The 18,454-nt window shown below is 35.1% G+C and overlaps 2 protein-coding genes across 3 annotated transcripts; one reads left to right on the top strand and one right to left on the bottom strand.

The window, feature by feature from the left end:
- The first annotated feature begins 4,086 nt into the window (after nt 1–4,086).
- LOC18601343 (uncharacterized) lies at nt 4,087–8,826 on the top strand. 2 transcript variants are annotated; one of them, XM_007032261.3, is made up of 15 exons: nt 4,087–4,376; nt 4,495–4,592; nt 4,842–4,942; nt 5,034–5,112; nt 5,272–5,332; nt 5,420–5,466; nt 5,577–5,669; nt 5,806–5,896; nt 6,206–6,254; nt 7,286–7,402; nt 7,492–7,639; nt 7,741–7,833; nt 7,944–8,012; nt 8,267–8,309; nt 8,417–8,826. In XM_007032261.3, the coding sequence occupies exons 1-15, from the start codon at nt 4,316–4,318 to the stop codon at nt 8,515–8,517; spliced, it is 1,251 nt and encodes a 416-aa protein (XP_007032323.1). In that variant the 5' UTR covers nt 4,087–4,315; the 3' UTR covers nt 8,518–8,826. The 2 variants fall into 2 exon arrangements, with proteins under 2 accessions (XP_007032323.1, XP_007032322.1); XM_007032260.3 differs by having other exon boundaries at nt 4,088–4,376; nt 7,283–7,402.
- Nucleotides 8,827–9,213: 387 nt separating this feature from the next.
- GMII (golgi alpha-mannosidase II) lies at nt 9,214–14,634 on the bottom strand. Its single transcript, XM_018119684.2, has 4 exons — nt 13,946–14,634; nt 13,012–13,161; nt 12,748–12,780; nt 9,214–12,387 (listed from the first exon to the last, which is right to left on the bottom strand). The coding sequence occupies exons 1-4, from the start codon at nt 14,519–14,521 to the stop codon at nt 9,655–9,657; spliced, it is 3,492 nt and encodes a 1,163-aa protein (XP_017975173.1). The 5' UTR covers nt 14,522–14,634; the 3' UTR covers nt 9,214–9,654.
- Between the last annotated feature and the right edge of the window lie 3,820 nt (nt 14,635–18,454).

Below are 18,454 nucleotides of genomic sequence, written 5' to 3'. Positions count from 1 at the left end.
ATTGTATTATTGAGACAGGGCATCAATAATGCTTGAAGATCGACACATGCTATGTTCTTTACTTGTGAAATAAGCAACCGCTCTCATAGGTTGAAGTATAAAGATACTTGGAAATAACATGTGGGCGCTTGCCATGGATGAGGAAGTTCATTGAACATGACCCGACATGAAAAGTGCGTTTGGTGTTTCACTCTAGTGTCTATGCAATGCTTTTCATATGTCAATTGTGTAACTACTCCTTGGACTTAAGACACCATGTTGTTTTATATGTACAGTGCTATGCTTTGATTTCATCCCTATGGATGCTTAACCAAAGATGCCAAAATAGGATGATTTTGCGTATAATATGAAGCATATGAAGGCAAATGAGTGCTCAAGATAGGAATCATCACCCTAAGTGATTCAAGGGGAAATATCTTATTTGTTCATGGTTGATATTAGCTTAATCAAATCCTTGACCAAGGTGATTAGGAGATTTTGAAATGAGTTTTATAAGTCTCTATAAAGCTAATAATCTAACTGCAGGAACAAATATGGAGGTCAATAAGAGTAGACACTACACCAAGCACTTATGGTCTTCGAGATATATGATTTTTAGTATGAGCTTGCAAACCAATCTCTAGTCGTATGGGAATTACATTTTAAGGTATTCATGTATGACATTTTATTAATTTATAATAATTATGAGGTAGTTCTTTATCCATAAGTTTGTAATTTAATTACTTTTTGTACTTATATGGATAAAGCCCATGAAACTATATATGCTTTACAAAGGAATTGTATTGAGATACAATTATGAGATCCTTATGCATCAAAACATTGTTCCTAAGAGTTCCTAATCATTGTATTATTGAGACAAAGCATCAATAATGTTCAAAAAATTGGCACAAGTTATGTTCCTTACTTGTGAAGTAAGCAACTGCTATCATAGGTTGCAGTATAAAGATACTTGGAACTAGCATGTGGGTGCTTACTATGGGAGAGCGAGTTCACTGAACATGACCCGCCATGAGAATTGCATTTGGTACCACTCAAGTGTCTATGTAATACTTCTCATGTGTCAGTTGTGTAACTACTTCCTAGACTTGAGACTCCAAGTTGTCTTATATATGGAGAACTACGCTTTGATTTCATCCCTACGGATGCCTAACCAAGGATGCCAAAACATGATGTTTTTATGTACAGTATGAAGCATATAAAGGCAAATGGGTGGTCAAGATAATAATAATCTCCCCTAGTGATTCAAGGGTAAATATCTCATTAGTTCTTGGTTGGCATTAGCATAATCAAGTCCATGGCCAAAGTGATTAGGAAATATGAAATGAGTTTCATAAGTCTCAATAAAGCTAATGATATAACTGCAGGAACAAATATGGAGTTCAATAAAAGTACGCACTACACCAAGCTCTTATCATCTCTGAGATATATGATGAAGGAATGAATTACATTGATAAACTGTACACTAAAAGGTTGTCAAAGAATTCTTTGACTCTCCTAACAATTGGATGGCCATGATACATTACTGATGCCAATATTGGTTTATGGAATTGAATTAGTTAATTTAAAATTGAATATGATTTATTTAAATTAATTAATAAAATTATAATTCAATTCCATTGCCAACATGTTAGGAACATAATGGGTCACACACAAAAGTTGCAATTTGGATTAAATTAAGAGTGTGATTATTTAAGTTAGACTTAAATCAAATTCTAGGTTTTAACTACTAAGGACCTATTTAAAAAAGTTTAATTAGGCATTAGTTAAATTTTATAATTGTTATAATATTAAAGACTTATTTTGTAAATTTTAATAAGTTTAACAATAAAATTAAACCTAGATATGAATATCACATGATAGCCACTCTTTTCTGAGGCAATAAAAGAAAAAAAATAATAGTTTTTCTCTTAAGTGCTGCCATTCTTGAGAGGGCTTTTTCAGAAAACCTCTCCATTGATTCTTTGCTAGAAATCAAAAAAGAAAAAAGAACAAATCATTTTCCACTTGCTAGCACAATCCCATGGCATAAAGCTTTCCCATGAGAAAGATATGTTGTAATCGTGTGTGCAACATTGGAGGCCAAGCGTTTGAATGCCTAGAATTCTTTCACAAAACAAGGTGTTAATGTTTTTCAACATCAAAAGGAATCGATTTGTTTATGATATCATTTTGAAAGGTAAAAATCTTTTTCTGATTTTCTACAGTGTTTGACTTTGCATTAAACTACCAACTGATCCAAAGGTAAAAGGCATGCTTTCTATTTTGTTTCAATTTTTGTTATTCCACTGCATTAATGCTCTAATCATGTTTGTTCCTAACAATGATGAGGGAATGAATTACACTGTAAGACTATACATTGAAAAGTTGTCAAAGAATCCTTTGACTCTCTTTACAATTGGGTGGCCATGATGCATTGCTAGATGCCAATCTTGGTTTTTGTAAGGGTGAGTTGGGTGAAAGTACCCATTCTCCTTTAATTTGCTAATGGTATGTATTGATTCGATATCTATATATTGGATATTGTGACGCCTGATTAGCAATTAATGATTATTTTGTCTACCTAGAAATGATGAGACGAATTGTTGAATAAATGATACCTACTCAAGTTGAATGTTTAATGTTGAGTTTAAAGGTTCGACGATCACCTTCGGTTATCTCCTTACAAATGTTTTGTAAGTTGAGCTTGCATATGGTTATTATATTTTATGCATTTAGATTTATCAAATGCGTTTATGGTTATTAAAAGAAGTTATATGATTATCATATTGTTTTGTAAATTATGACTTATTGCAAAACTCTTTATCTTTGGCTTGTCCCTTTTCTCGTATCCACTCATGAAATCTTTGTGACTTACACATTATTTTTCCCTATTTTGTTTCAAATCAATAGCTTGCTTGACTAAGCAACTTGTGGAGCAATAGAGCAACTCATTCGTGGTAGGTGTGGTGGAGTCTTCTTTCCAACCTTCTAATGTCATACACTCCGTAGCATGTCTAGTCTAGTCCTTGAACCGTCATGTTTATAATAAACTTGATTATGTAAATAATATTGATATACTCATATTTGTTTATATTTCTGCACTTTATGTTGGGCCCCGGATGTGGGTACATGTGAATAATAAGACTATGGTAGGTGAGCCATAACAATACAAGCATGGGATGCGTGTCAAACCACAGTTGATTTTAATATGTGAATATTTATATGAAATATGAAAAAAGTCACGCTTTATGTTGAGAAGTTGCTTAATGTGCTAATCTTCATGAATTAAATGCATATTCATAAATTGATGATGAATTAATATGTAAATGCGATGAATAACTAACCCATGCATTATTTAATTAGGTTTGCTTGGGCTTAGTGGGCCATACTTATGTAGGTTTATGCGTCGATCACAATTCCTCTAGAAATTGGAAGGTTACATTATCTTTGAACCTAGTTGAGAAAGGCAGCATCTTTAATGTATTCAAATTCCTTGTGATATATAGGGAGAGGACTAAAGTGCTATTAAGGCCAAATCTCTATAAAAGTCATGGCTAAGTGTTCTCCTGTATTCCTTTCTCCATTCCTTTCTCCATTTATCTGCTATGATTATCTCTGCTTGCTTTTGCCGTCTTGATTTGTGTTTAAAGTTTAAAGTTTTAATATTTTATTTTTAATTTAATCATTAATATTTTATTTATAATTTAATATTTATGATAATTAAAATATTAATAATTGATAATTAATTTTTAAATTTAAAATATTCAGTTTCTATAACATATAATTAAAAACTTAAACTTTTTATTATAATAAATAGTTATTTATTTTTATTTTATTTTTTTTAAATATTAATAATTTATAATTTATTTAAGATATTAGTAAGTGATAATTTAATTATTAACATTTTGAAATATTAATATTTTATAATTTAAATATTATTATCATTAAAATTTTAATAATTTAAATTAATTTTAAGTATAAAATATTAATTTTTTATAATATGCAATTAAAAACTTAAGCTTTCTATTTTAATTTTTTTTTCATTTTCACTTATCAGGAGTATTTTTGTATTATTAAAAGTGATTTTGGGAAGAGAGATTTGTGGTGTATTCTCGTAATTGATATGATACCGCATACAGCATGGTCATCGGTCTGCACGAAGTTAGTTAAGTGCCCGCACGCAGATCAAACTCTAGCCAATAAAATCCTTTCACTGTCCGACTAAAATCCCAGAACTGAAACCTATCTAGCTTTGATTTCTGTCAACTGAAAGCCTATTACTATCTGCTTTCGGTTCCCTCTCTCTCTCTGAGGTGAAGGTCTAGGGTTTTTGGACATGGAGAGCTCAGATCAGGAGAAGGCGGTTGCTGTGATTATGGTTGGTGGACCCACCAAAGGTAATAAAGTTTGCTTTCATTATGTAAATAAATAAACAAATGAAGCAATTTTCTTTGTGGGTTTTGGATTTGGGTTTTGATGAGTTTTGTTTTGTTGCTTGGATTTTATTTTTTCCAGGGACTAGATTTAGGCCTCTCTCATTCAATACTCCAAAACCTTTGTTCCCTTTAGCAGGGCAGCCTATGGTTCATCACCCTATTTCTGCTTGTAAAAGGGTATTCTCTTTTACTACCTTCTTGCTCCTTTATTCCATTTCCGGATAAACTTTAAAGCATTTGTCACACAATTGTGTTCTCATTGTTATCTTAATCTTATGTACCATAATTGCAACACTATGTTCCATGCTTCTTTATTATTATTATTATTATTATTATTATTATTATTATTATTTATCTTTGGTTGTAATTCCAGTCATAATGTTTATGTTTATTGATTTCCTACACCGTTGTTCTGTTGTTGAATAGTTACCCAACTTGGCTCATATTTTTCTGATTGGATTTTATGAGGAGAGGGAGTTTGCATTATACGTCTCTTCAATCTCTAGTGAGTTGAAAGTACCAGTGAGGTGATTAGTGCACTGATTTATTATGTTTCGCTGTTTTAGTCTTCTATTATATGTTGCGTCTCACTTTTTGTTTTCCCGTTTGTTGAGGTAGGTACTTGAAAGAGGATAAACCCCATGGTTCAGCTGGTGGCCTTTATTACTTCAGAAATATAATCATGGAAGACAACCCGGTTTGAATTCTGCATTACTTTTTCTATTCTTTCATTTTTGTACAAATTTTTCATCAAATTTCTGATTGTCCATCTTCTATAACTTTTCAAACAATGCTAATTCGAATGTGCAGATGCTTTGATTTATTTATCATATATTTTCGTCCTGTTTATGTGCAGTCACATGTATTCCTGCTAAATTGTGATGTTTGTTGCAGTTTTCCATTGACAGAAATGCTTGGTAACTTTCCTGTTCCTTATATAACTTTATACTTGAGTGTGCTTCTCCTTTAAAATTTGAGCATTAATTGGATGCTCATTTCTACAGAGGCTCACAAAAGATATGGTGGGATGGGAACAGTATTAGTAATCAAGGTTAGTATTTTAATTATCTGCAGATTTATTTTTAAAATTTGCTTTAACTGCAAGAACTTTAGTCTTTGTTGTGGTAGTCTTTTAACTTTTTCTTCTTGTTTCCTGTGCAGGTTTCTGCTGAATCAGCTAACCAGTTTGGCGAGTTGGTTGCTGACACAATCACCAATGAGCTACTGCATTACACTGAGAAACCTGAGACTTTTGTATGTGCATGGTGCAGTTTCAACCTTTTACTTAGCATATGAGGAATTCATATCTTGATTAATAGTACTAATGATTTAGTGAAAGTTATTACTTCCTGGCTTTTTTAATTAGCTGTTTACATTTGATGGAATGCAGGTAAGTGATTTAATTAACTGTGGAGTTTACATCTTTACCCCTGATGTCTTTACTGCCATTCAGGAAGTCTCCACACACCGGGAAGGCCAAGGTTATTTTCTAATTACAATTGATGATGCCTTAACAAGCATGATATGTGTAATCTTTGTATAGTCTCGGCAGAAATAAGATATGACTACACATCATTAAATATTTCTGTCTGTTTCTTTTTTTTATGGGTACATGTGGTAGCCCATTGCCCTTGAGCTAAAAACTCAACTTTGTTGTTATGGAACATAAGACTGAGGTCATGCTGCATGCTGCAGTCTTTAAGCTTTTACAACATGGTTGTTTCCTACTGTTTGGCAAAAACCGTCTCTCCTTTATCAGTATATGACTTTTTTTTTTTGTCCTATTGCAGCTAATATACGCCATTTGTCCAGCTTTGAAACCTTACAATCTCCAACAAGGTTAACCTCTTTCATTAGTTTTACTATTTTAAAAAAATTTTCTTTTACTGCTATACTTTCAAATATTTAGGAAAATGGATGAGAGACATGTCATGTTTATAATTTGGCTTTGATACATGTTGATGATAACGGTATACGTGCCATGAAGTTAACAAGTTCCACCTAGAGATGTAAACGGGTAGGGTACCCACTATTTTTGAGATAAGCAACCTGAAATTGTATAGTTATCAAGTATCCAAACCCTATTAAAACCCGTACAAAATTACAAAATACTATCCAAAACTGAATCCTAATAGTAAACAACTATCCGTTAAATACCCATTTAAGTTGGCAAATTTGGCAAAGACTTAAAGTGTTTCCCATCCTCCTATGAGTTCTATCCCTACTAAGTTTGCAACACAGTTCGACTAATATAAATTAACATTGCATTTATTAGTTTACAAAAAAGGTTGGTTGGTTGAGATGATAAAGATTGTCTTAAGGTAAAAGGATAAAAGTTGAAATCCCAGGAAATATAAAGTTTTTGTGACATATATAATTGGGTTCAGGTTTAGGGTATCCTAAAGGTGATACCTAAAACCTATTCGAATGTGTGTCGGGTTTTAAAAGCATTACCCTAATCTGCCTCATAACCAAATATAGGGTACCCTAACCCTATGTTATCGGGTTTGATACCTGCAGTTACCCATATAACAATAACCCATTTACATCCCTAGTTCCAACTTATAAGATAGAATTTTTGGCAGAGGAGAAAACATAGTTTTGCACATAATCCTCAACAGTGCACAATCAATATAACAAGTTTCCTCTCAATTATCTCTCCTGGAGCTACCACTTTTCCTAAAAAAGTCGAGATGATGTGTTTTAGTCTTTGATAATATGGTTTTTCTCTTTTCAATCTCTTTTTGATGTGTTTTCCATCTAAGAAAATGTTCATTTTCTGTTGGTTTTTTCTTTTCTTTTATGGTTACCATTCATTATGAAATGCTGCAGTTCCAAATTTAATACTGGTATCTGTTTCTTCTCAGTAGGGCCCTTCCCGTAGATTTTATTAGATTGGATCAAGATATTTTGTCCCCTTTTGCTGGAAAGAAGCAGTTGTATACATATGAGACCATGGATTTCTGGGAACAGATCAAGACTCCAGGGTAGAATGATTGGCTAGATATTTTTTTCTTTTTCAATGAATTATTATTGACTGTCTTCTGCATATATAAACCTGTAATTATTGGTACAGGATGTCAGTAAAATGTTCTGGTCTTTATCTTGCTCAATTCCGCTTGACCTCCCCACACCTGTTGGCTGCTGGAGATGGAACTAAAAGTGCTACAATTGTTGGTGATGTGTATGTGCATCCTTCAGCCAAAGTACATCCAACCGCAAAGGTATTCTAACTCATCATTTTTCTCCCAGCAGTTCTCAATATACTCTTTGAGCAATCTCTGTTCAATTGTGCAACTGAGTTCTGAGTCACATTGTTGAACAGATTGGTCCCAGTGTCTCTATTTCAGCAAATGTTCGTGTAGGAGCAGGGGTAAGGCTCATAAGTTGTATCATCTTGGATGATGTTGAAGTTCAGGTAAGGAAGCGAATGCTTGTAAGGAATTTGTTCTCACATATCTTTGTGTTAAGCCAGTGTAAGTAATTATTCATTCAAGGGAAATATAATTTCCTGTATTCTCCTGTCAGGAAAATGCAGTTGTTATTAATTCTATTGTTGGATGGAAGTCATCTATCGGGAAATGGTCCCGTGTCCAGGCAAGTTTAGTTCTCTTGTGTAATAACCATATTCTATGCATATACCCACGTGCATGCACACACATAGGGACAAATACATAGAAATGAATTGAGCAAATTTATGTTCAATCAGCCTTTTAGGTTTATCATAGCAGGCACAAACTGGTTTCTTGGTATGATATGGAACATGATTTATGATTATAACAAAACATGTTAGAAGAAAATAAGGCAGATCATCTTTGCTTGGCTGGCTGATGTCCAACCTTATTTTTCAGGCTGATGGGGACTACAATGCAAAGCTTGGAATTACCATCCTTGGTACTTTTCCTTCTAAATTTCTTCTATGGTTCAATACTATATATTTTTAATGGCTGAAACCTCCGATATACCAGAAGAAATGTTGAGTTTTAGTTTCTCTATTGCAGGAGAAGCTGTTACTGTTGAAGATGAAGTTGTGGTGATCAATAGTATTGTTCTTCCGAATAAGACCCTTAACTTGAGTGTGCAGGACGAGATCATTTTATGACAGTTGAAAGATGAGCGGTCCTGATTTTTGCCATTGGAAAAAGAAAAGGCACCAAAACTATTGCTGATAGTGACACCATAATCAAAGGTAGAGGTACAGCTGCGGAAAAGTTTTTCCACCAAAAGGTTGTGATATGGGATAAAAGTCTAATTATTGTAGATTGAAAATTTTGGAAGTCAGAATGCAAAATCTTGAACAAGGAGATAGGCCATTTGATTGCTTTGATCCTACAGGTTGCTGCTTTTATTTATGCATATGATTTGTGTTGTTGTTTCCAAGTTGTATTTATGACCCTTGTTAGTTTGAAAATCATCAACCTCTGATCAAAACTAACTAAATTGAACTTTGACAAACTCATGTTTCCAGGGAATATGCCCTTAACTGATTTTGTTCACCTACAAAACATTCCTTGAAGAACAAGTCAATACCGCATATTGATCTGTCATTGGAATCAAGGAATCCCAGTCCTTTTAAAGTTGCATTGAAGCACACATCATTGTCATTTTGAGAGATTATCAAAAACTGGTAATTGGAGGACAAGAAACAAAAGAAAATGAATTGCACTGCGTTAAATATCATTCTCAAAAAAGCAAACACCAAGTCCCTTCCTCTGCAACTTTGTATACATTTGGAGCTAACCAAACTAAATTGCTAGCACATGCTTGATTCTTAAACTCTCACGCATGAGAACCAATATTTGCAAAGCAAAATGATATAAGCAAAATTTCAAGTTGATTATGGTCCAACCTTAGCTCTAGAAGGTGTTTACAGAAATCTCAGTTCCCCAGAAAATATCACAAAAAATGAATTTCTCAGTGTTCAACTAATAACACTAATTGTACACAAAAAACAGCAAAAACTATCCTGATATCTTTCTATGATAATTCGATGCAGGTAACCTCTTACCATTCCACTAAATTACTCATTTTTCAGCCACGCACTTCATCCAAAAGTCTTTACATTCTGCTAGTCTGAAGTCTCTTGACTTGTTCAGATATTTCATGGGATAGCAGCACATGGTTAATTACCACTAATCATAATTATGTTGACAGTGGGATACAGGATCAGCTCTCCTTCACTACTAATTCCATTTGATCAGCATCAGTAGGAAAGTAGTACTTAAATCAGCCTCCGTCTTCACTGGTGTGGCCTCAATTCCAACTTGTATGCTTGTATTTCCATGGGAGTGATAATTACATGTCCCTCTTGAGCAACATCACCAAACTGCTCACTGTACCCTAGCATCTCTGTATCCTCATGTAGAAGATTTAAAGAAGTTGCTCTTGCATTCAGTACTGCAAGACCCTTGAACATGTTGAAAAGATTTACAGGCTCATCAGCCACACTTGTACACTGCGATCTGGCCTTCTGGCAGTAAGAAGAATCAAAATTTCGCCTATGCAACATTAGAACAAACCTAGGATCTCCAAGTTGCTGCTGAGAATATTTTGATGGTCGAGGGACTTTGAAACTCACAATATGCAAATCACATGGTAAGGGAGCAGCTAAAGGAGCAAAGGTTCTCGAGTGTATCTGTACAGAAATTTCTTGTGGCTTCTTGGCAATGAATGCATGTAATGGATAATTCAAGTGAGCACTAACACGATGAGAAAGAAGAGATGGACTCAGAGGAAGAGAGTTGGAAACAGAATTTGAAGTTGAAATGTTGGATTCCAACAGGAGATGGAAAACAACATTCATGACTCGATTGTCCATCACTCCTTGCCCAAGACCACGCCCATCATCTCTCACCAAACGACGGTCAAGCATAATCTCTAGCCACCCCTCTTTAAGGCTTGCTGCACCCAACGACTGTCGAGAATGAACAGAAAACCGCTGGCCATTTGACCCTTGCATGAATGCAAGAGAGGGCATAGGGTAGTAATTTCCCTGCAATGGAATCTTATCATAGGTTTCTCTCCGGCTCATCTGAAAGCCATTCAAGTCAGAGTAGAAAATTCTTTTATTATCAGTATCAGTCTTATACCTAACAATTAATTCTCTGTCATTAAAATCCCTGCCAAGAAGCTCAACATGATATTCCTTCTCAATCAGAAACTCCTGAAATGTGTTGCCTCCATGGTATATACGAGTACTGTGGGAGATGGGGGTTTTCTCCCATGAGGTCTTTGGATAAGAGTACACCTCCTGCATCAAGGGACCCTCAGAGATAACCAGATGTCCACCAGACTGAATTATAGGCTGAGCATCACCGTTGGGTAGAAAAAGGTATGCACCTCCCGAACTTGAGTAAAGGCCTATCTCTTCAACCACGACGCTTTGGGGACCATTTTTGTGGACTACTTTTTGTAACAAACCATGCTTGACATCAAAGGTCAGAGTTTGATACAAATTCTCTATTTCAACGACATCTCCATCTACTTTTGAGCAAGCATATGGTGTAGGGCACTGAATTGAACTCAACTTTGAGAAGAGTTTGAGTTCCACTGGTTTAGCTTTTTCACATCCAACAAACCCATTAGCAATATAATATGTCTGCAAACCCATGGCAGGAACAGAAGCTGTCCAGTGGATGCGATGTCTGCCTGTAAAAATCTTGCTTTCGTCATGCTGCAATTCAGGAGAAACCTGGCTTTGAACACAAGTCCAGTTTGAGTCTAAAACAGTAACATCTGGTCTGTTAACAACTACCATCACAACCTCCTCTCTTGTTTGCTCAAGAGGATTAAAGAGTACAACTGACTGTGCAGTTCCTTCCCGAGCACTGATTGCTCTATGCACAGGTAGAGCATCATATTTTGATCTCACCTGTTCAGGATCAAACTGGGCAGGGGTCTGATCTGACTTCTCTTGGCGAATTCCAAGCAATACTTCAATTGCTTTGGACATGAAAATCTGCAGGTCCTGTAAAGAAGTGTGCATCCGAGTTCCATAATCCAGAACAACATGATCCTTGGCAGTTCCAGTCACCCCATCATGATGCTGGAAAAGAGCTAAATTCCTCCTTGCAGCTGTCAACTTATAAGCATACCCCGTTGGCAACTTTTCACATTGTGCTCTCTGGCAATAACCAAGTAAGAATGCCATCAACATTTCTGATGCACGAAGTGTATGCTCTAGTACTCGATCAACAGCTTTGAAGAAAGGTCTCGACACATAATACCCACTCCAATAATCCTGCTGCCTATCAGCATAAGTAAAGAAGTCACCTGATAAAGAAGGAAAACCTCCAACCTGACCAGAGCCAATTTCTCTAGGAAGTGAATAATTTATTCTGTCAGCCTCCTCCCGAAGGGTTTGGAAATAGTCATCCAAAGTACCAAATTTTGCTTCCGCATTTAAACTGGGATTAGAATTGATGTAGTCAAATATCATTTGGTAATTTCTAAACTGAGCTTCAGCTTCATCAACACTTACATAGCGGAAATCATCCCCAAGAGGTACAAGAAGTGTATTGGTCCGGTATAGGGTTGACTTCTTCCTATATTGATCTAGTAGTTTTATCGCCCTCTCGTGGACATTTTCCTGGTTAGTCTCTACAGGATGTCTTCCCCATGGGCAGAGTTCATAAAAGAAGCCATGCGTCCGAGCAAAATCAAACTGACAACAAATAGCAGGCTCTGGTCCACAAGTATGTGGAATATCATATGAATAGAATGGCATCATATGTACAAAAATGTCAGTAGTTTCCTCAGCATCCCAGCTCTGACGCCATATGTATTCCAAATTTTTATTCCAAGCAAGTTCCTTCTTCAGCTCATAATGAGTCCTTTGAATAAGCATATTCTCAAAGCCCATACGGCGGAGGAGATAAGCCATGGTAGGTGAGTAACCAAATGGATCTATTGCCCAAGAATTTTTGGGAACAAACCCTATAGTGTCATTCAGCCACATATTTCCCTCAGTTATCTGCTTTTACAAATATGAGAAATTCAAAGTAAAAATGAGGCACTAAAGGATTTTTAGGGTTAGAAAATCATGACAAATAAAAACCTTGTTGATCATTGATGTAAATGCAAAGACAACAAGAAAGACATCACAAATGCATGAGTAAATCATGGTTTCTGAGGATGTGTATTCCAACATGTCAAGCATCTTTTCAAGTGAAAATCCAAAAATATATGACAAGCTGGTATTTTAGAACCTGACATCATGGAACACAATCATTGACATGCACATAAGTCACAAGACCTCAACATACCAAAAACCTTCCGAAAAGACAATCATAAAGCCAAATACAATCATCAAGAAAAAGGGTTCAAGGTATACCTGCTCAATTATGGCAAAATAATGTGAATTTGCCTGTATCGAGAAAAAGAAAACAAAAAACTTGTTGAGTCAAAATCAAAACCTCACAATTCTGAGATAGCCATAGTGAAGTTTAATTCTAAGTACAGGGCTAAAATAACCAAAAAAGAAAAGCAAAGCAAAGAAAAGAGAGAGAATGAGAGCATAATGAGAAAAGAAAACAATGAACCAAGCCCCCACCCCACATGCATGAATTTCTAGGATTATATAAGCTTGTGGGCATACCTCATCATTCATCACCCAACCACCTCCTACTATTTCTAACTGCCCATTCTTCACCAAATTTGTAAAAGATTCCTTTTTATCCTCTGAGGCATCTCTCCACCACCTTTCCAAGTAGGACATCTCTTCCCATATGAACTTCCGCCTACCATCCTGCAAATACAATTTCAAAATTTACCAAATCTAACAGGCTGCCATTATTTGTTAATCAGAAAACAAAAGTTAACAATTTCTTGTTTCTCCTTGATTCAATAGTTATAAATAAGTCTAAGTGCACAATAACCAGCTTTTTGTAAAATACATAATCCAAGAAGCAAAACAGCAACTAACAAGCTCAAAAACCAAATGCCAATCAAAACACTCAATTCATTCAACCATTTCAGCACAATCCAACATATTCATCAAAACTAACTCCCAAAAAAGAAACACCATAACTCCCAAAGGAATCAGAAGGATGACCGAAATTCCATTTCTTTACAAAGGAAAGGAAAGATAAAAGAATTCCCATTATTTCATTCAGTTCACCTCACTTCAGCACTATTGATCAACAAAAGCCTAACAAGTTTCAAAAATCAAACGCCAATCACAATTCTAACTTCATTCCACACTAAATATCAACATAAAAGAGAAAAAGAAGAAACTAACCAGCTGAAAAATCAAATTCCAAGCAAAATTAAAACTTTTTTCCAACAACAAATATCAACAAAAAAGAAAGACTAGCAAGCTCAACAACCAAATCCCAATCAAAGTCCAACTTTATTCAGCACTAAATATCAACAAAAAGAAAAAACTAACAAGCTCAAAAACCAAATTCCAATGCAAATTCCAGCTTTATTCACCCCATTTCAACAAAAACCCATCATAAGTAACCTCCCAACCCAATCCCACTCCCCCCCCCCCCCCCCCCCCCCCCCAAACCAATAAAAAGAAAACTCACCTTTGATAAAGTGTCAACAATGGTATTCAGTATATGCCTTGACTGCCTCTCATAATACTCTTCCACAGTGAACTTCCACCCTGGATCATTATGTGAATGAGGTACCACAAAAACCTTCAATTTTTCACTATCCCATTCATCTCCATTGTAACTAACTTTCCACCCTTGTTTCCAAGCCCCTCCATCTTTATCCAAGAACTCAATTTTATCATACAGTTCTTTAGTCGTTACGTCTACCACGGCACCGTTCTGCTTTGGATTCAAGGTGGGCTGTTTTCGAGTTACGGTTTTCCGAATCGTAGGCTTTCGGGTTGTGGATCGGGGCTTGAAGTGGGATGATATGGGTTTCGGGATACCGAAGAGAAGGAGAGTTAGGAGGAAGAAGAGAAGGGATAGGGAAAGAGATATGGTGAAGAAGTTGGTGAAGAGGTAGTTGATCAGAGCCGTCCGTTTGCGTGACTTTCGAGCGGGATGGGATTTGGGGGTCGATTTGACGGTGGCTGATGAAGAAGGAAGTAACGACTGGGCCCATCCTCCGCCACGGCGGGTGTTGCCAAGGTAGGAGGAGAAGGGCATTTCTGAGGATTGTTATTTTGCTTCTCTTTCCCCTGTTTTTTCTTTGAAACAGAGCTTCCTTTGTTTTGCTGTCTGTTGGGTGAGTGCGTGTGCTGGGATCCAAGGATTTTCTTTGCTTTTTTTATTTTTAAAGAAGAAATAACTTGTGTTTTGGTGAAGACTGAAGACTTGACTTGGTCAAATATGACTTTTAATGTTGGTCCCTTCATTAACATGAAAAAAGCAATGCAGAACAAAAAATTTCATTTACTAAGGAGGAGGTAAATCCTTGTTCTATCTCTTTCATCCCAAAATCTTTCAATTAAATTTTTAAATACTTATTGCTAAAAATTTCTCTTAAAAATAAGAAAATAATGAAATTGTTGCTAAATCTTTCTTGTACAAATAAGATAAATTAAAATGAACCTCACTCTCTGTAAAAAATTTGTAGATTTTTCTAAACAGTTTAAAAATTGTGTAAAAAGGAGTATGCACCACATTCTAGTTCAACACTTGCATTTTAATTATAATAAAAACAAGAACCTAATACTATTTAGAAATCCAACAAAGAAAATGAACACAAAGCTTAATATTATTCCAAAAGAACAAAAAAATAATGAAAAAAAATCCATCATTTTTACAAACAAAACTCCAATGTTTTAGGTTTATCTTGTTTTTATATTTTTAAAATTTCTTAAGCTTTAAAGCTCCTAAGAGGATAGTTACAAACTGAAAGTGTGAAATTTCTAGGGCTTTAGCCTTTTAATTTATACTTTGGTAGCAAGTCTTCTTTTTTGTGTTTTCAAACGAAAAGAAAAAAAAAAACTTTAGAAACCCTTCACCTTAGATTAAAGATAAGGAAGTAGTTCTATTTGATGAGCATATAAAAACTTATTTATTCCAAAATTCTTTGAAAATTTTGTCACAGTCCAATTTTCGGACCATGACTAGTGCATGGGCCCAATAGGCACAGCCCACGAAATCCAAGCAAGCCTTTCTATGTAATCAAGTTCATACTTTCTTCAAACATTCATAAAGCCATGTTTTGTAATTTTCCACTATAAGTACTGTAATAACATACTATGACAACCAAGAATTTACATTTGTATTATCCAAAATATGGTCGTACATTTCCCATCTCATAATGGCATCATCAAATCCAAATTATACATATATTGTTTGTAGCATAACTCTTAAAGATTTACATCACGTGTATATGTACACATGCAACAGACGCTCGACGACCAGCGAAGTGACTTGGACAAGGGTACGACTACTGAGCGCCAAGATACCTACCAAAGGGTGAACACAAGCGGATGCCTTATTCTAGGTTCCAACTGCCTCCGAATTTGAAAACATGAAGTTTAAAAGAGTGAGTATAAACTCAGTGAGTGAATATAAGAAGGGAACAAGCAAATGATACGAAGAGATTTTGAAAACATGATGCACTTTAGTTACAAACAATGCAATTTAGTTTAATTTCTTATAAAACCTCTTAATTCAACCCTTGATTATTTAATTCCTTATCATTGAAAATCCATGATAACCCATGAAGTTGAAGAGAATGAAAAAGTTTTAAAATATCTATGTAAGACAAGCAAAACAAAGGGTTTATTGTTGGAACGGAAAGGCATTCGCTGCAACGAGAATGAATTTCCACTGCAACAAAATTCAGACCAAAATCTGGAACCACTTGAGAGTTTCTCGTTGCAGCAAAAACAGAGCCAATGCACACCCTCCCCCAATGCAGCGAGATTCATTTTCGCTGCAGTGAGAATCTGGCTAGATGAAGTTAGGAGAAATTTTCATTGCTATATAAATCCAATCCCGTTGCAACGAAAATCAACTTAAACACATTTGACAATAATCAAGTTTCAATAGTCAATGCAATCACATATTAATTCCAAACCTCTTTATATAGTAAATATATATATATATAAGTATATACACCACCACCGCGTCACCCAACTCATGTGCACTCCCACACCGCACATAGCCGAAGTCACTGTGTGCATCCCCCACATCGTGCACAGCTAATACGATTGTGTCCATCCCCCACATTACGCACAGGCAATATCATCATCCACACTCCCGTATCCGTCATCTTTGGCATGTGCGCGATCTGGCATGTGCTCCCTCACATCTCGCACATGCACAGCTATATTTATTACACAATATCATCTCTCAATGCACAACACATATATGTTTATATCAACATAATAAAGGAGTACATGGATTCATCACATCACATTTCACAACACAACACAAAAAAAAAAAAGTTTCATCAAGGGCTTGTTTTCGCATGCATTTTGAAGAAAAATCAATTAAAATATTTCAAGTGATTCATTCAAACATATATACATTTACCCAAAATATTTTAATGCAAGTTCACTCACTTGTTTTTATTAATGCTTTTGGATCGACTCCAACTTTGACTTATGCTCCAAGTGAAGGTGTGGGGCGTCGTTGGAACCTATCACACACAATAATATCATAACCAACTCAATTTACATAAATGTTACTCCAAAAGCTATTTTCTAATTTAAACTTTACTGGTTATTCCTAAGTAACTTCCAATTACCATTTGACTAGCTATCTATTCTCTGTACTCTAGTAACACTAGAAATAAATAAACAAACCTCAAAAAATAAAACAACTCACAACTCCACTTACTAGCCATTATCAACAACCTAACATCAATCCTAATTCATTACTCACCTTGGTAGATTTGTAGTTGAATTCTTTCTCAAGAGTTCTCAAGCTATTATGGATAAACTCTCTCTCTCTCTCTCTCTTTCTCTCTCTCTCTCTCTCTACAATGTCTAGCTAGTGAGAGAAAGTATTGAGAAAAGACTTTTGAGGGTTCTTGAAGTGTAGAAGTGAAAGAGCATGAAAAATCCTATGACAAGGTATATAAAAACATAAGTTTTGAGGTTACCATGAGAAAATTTATGAAGGTGTCAAAGCAAGCTTCCATGGAAGATGAGAAAACATGAGAAGGGGAGAAGAGATTGAAGGAAGAAGAAGAAGCTGCTGGAAGTTAGAAAAAGCTATTGGAAATTAGATATTTATATCTAAAGTTTATCCAAGTTTTACTTAATTTATAAAAATACCCTTAACAAGGTGGCTTTATCTTCCTTCTATCCTTTGTGCAATCTTTTTACTCTTTTGACACTAAGACAAAGTTCATAATAGTCTAGAAATACTCAAATTCATGAAAACTTAAAAATTTCGACTTAAGCTGAAAAATGACCATTTTGCCCATACTATGGAAATTATCATTATTTCTATTTTCTTTGTTTATTTATCATTATATACATCATTCATTTATTCCTTAGGCCTTAATAATATTAGGAAACCTACTTCTAGAAGCTCACCAAGAAGATGATGAAATTACCCCTAGTTCGTGTTATCGCGTCTACTTCTATCTACGTGTCTATAAAGATCGAGGCCTCACAAATTTCCCTTGAAAAGCTATATTTTTAAGCTACTATATGTATTTGATCTATAGAAGAGATATAAGCCAAATGGGTGTGATTTAAAAGACAAACAAGCATTCTGGAAGAGAAGTATTAATACTTTTGAACGAGGTATCGATATTGTTAAAAATGTTTGCTCAATAATAATGCGAAAATATTCAAGAGAGGGTTTGTAACACCCCTATTTTTTTTATATGGTCTAAATGTGATGTTGACCAAGTGATTTTACGAGAAAACTTGATAGGTTGATGCATATGCTCATGGAGCATGCATATGGCTATTGTGGTCTATAGAGAAAGACTTCAAATTTCAATGTGCATTGAGGATTCTAATAATATGATGCAGTAGCTAAACCAATTGATGAGCTAAATTGAACTTTGAATATGGCTACACTTATAGGTGTATGATTGTGAATATTGGTATAAAAGAGAGTTTTTAATGGAATTGTGCATATGTTTTACACTTTGACACCTAA

Source organism: Theobroma cacao, chromosome 4 (genome assembly GCF_053813885.1).
Source record: "Theobroma cacao isolate CCN51 chromosome 4, ASM5381388v1, whole genome shotgun sequence".
NCBI classification, from domain to species: Eukaryota; Viridiplantae; Streptophyta; class Magnoliopsida; order Malvales; family Malvaceae; genus Theobroma; species Theobroma cacao.
Note: the sequence above shows the minus strand (reverse complement) of the source record. Positions and strands in the feature narration are given on the sequence as shown.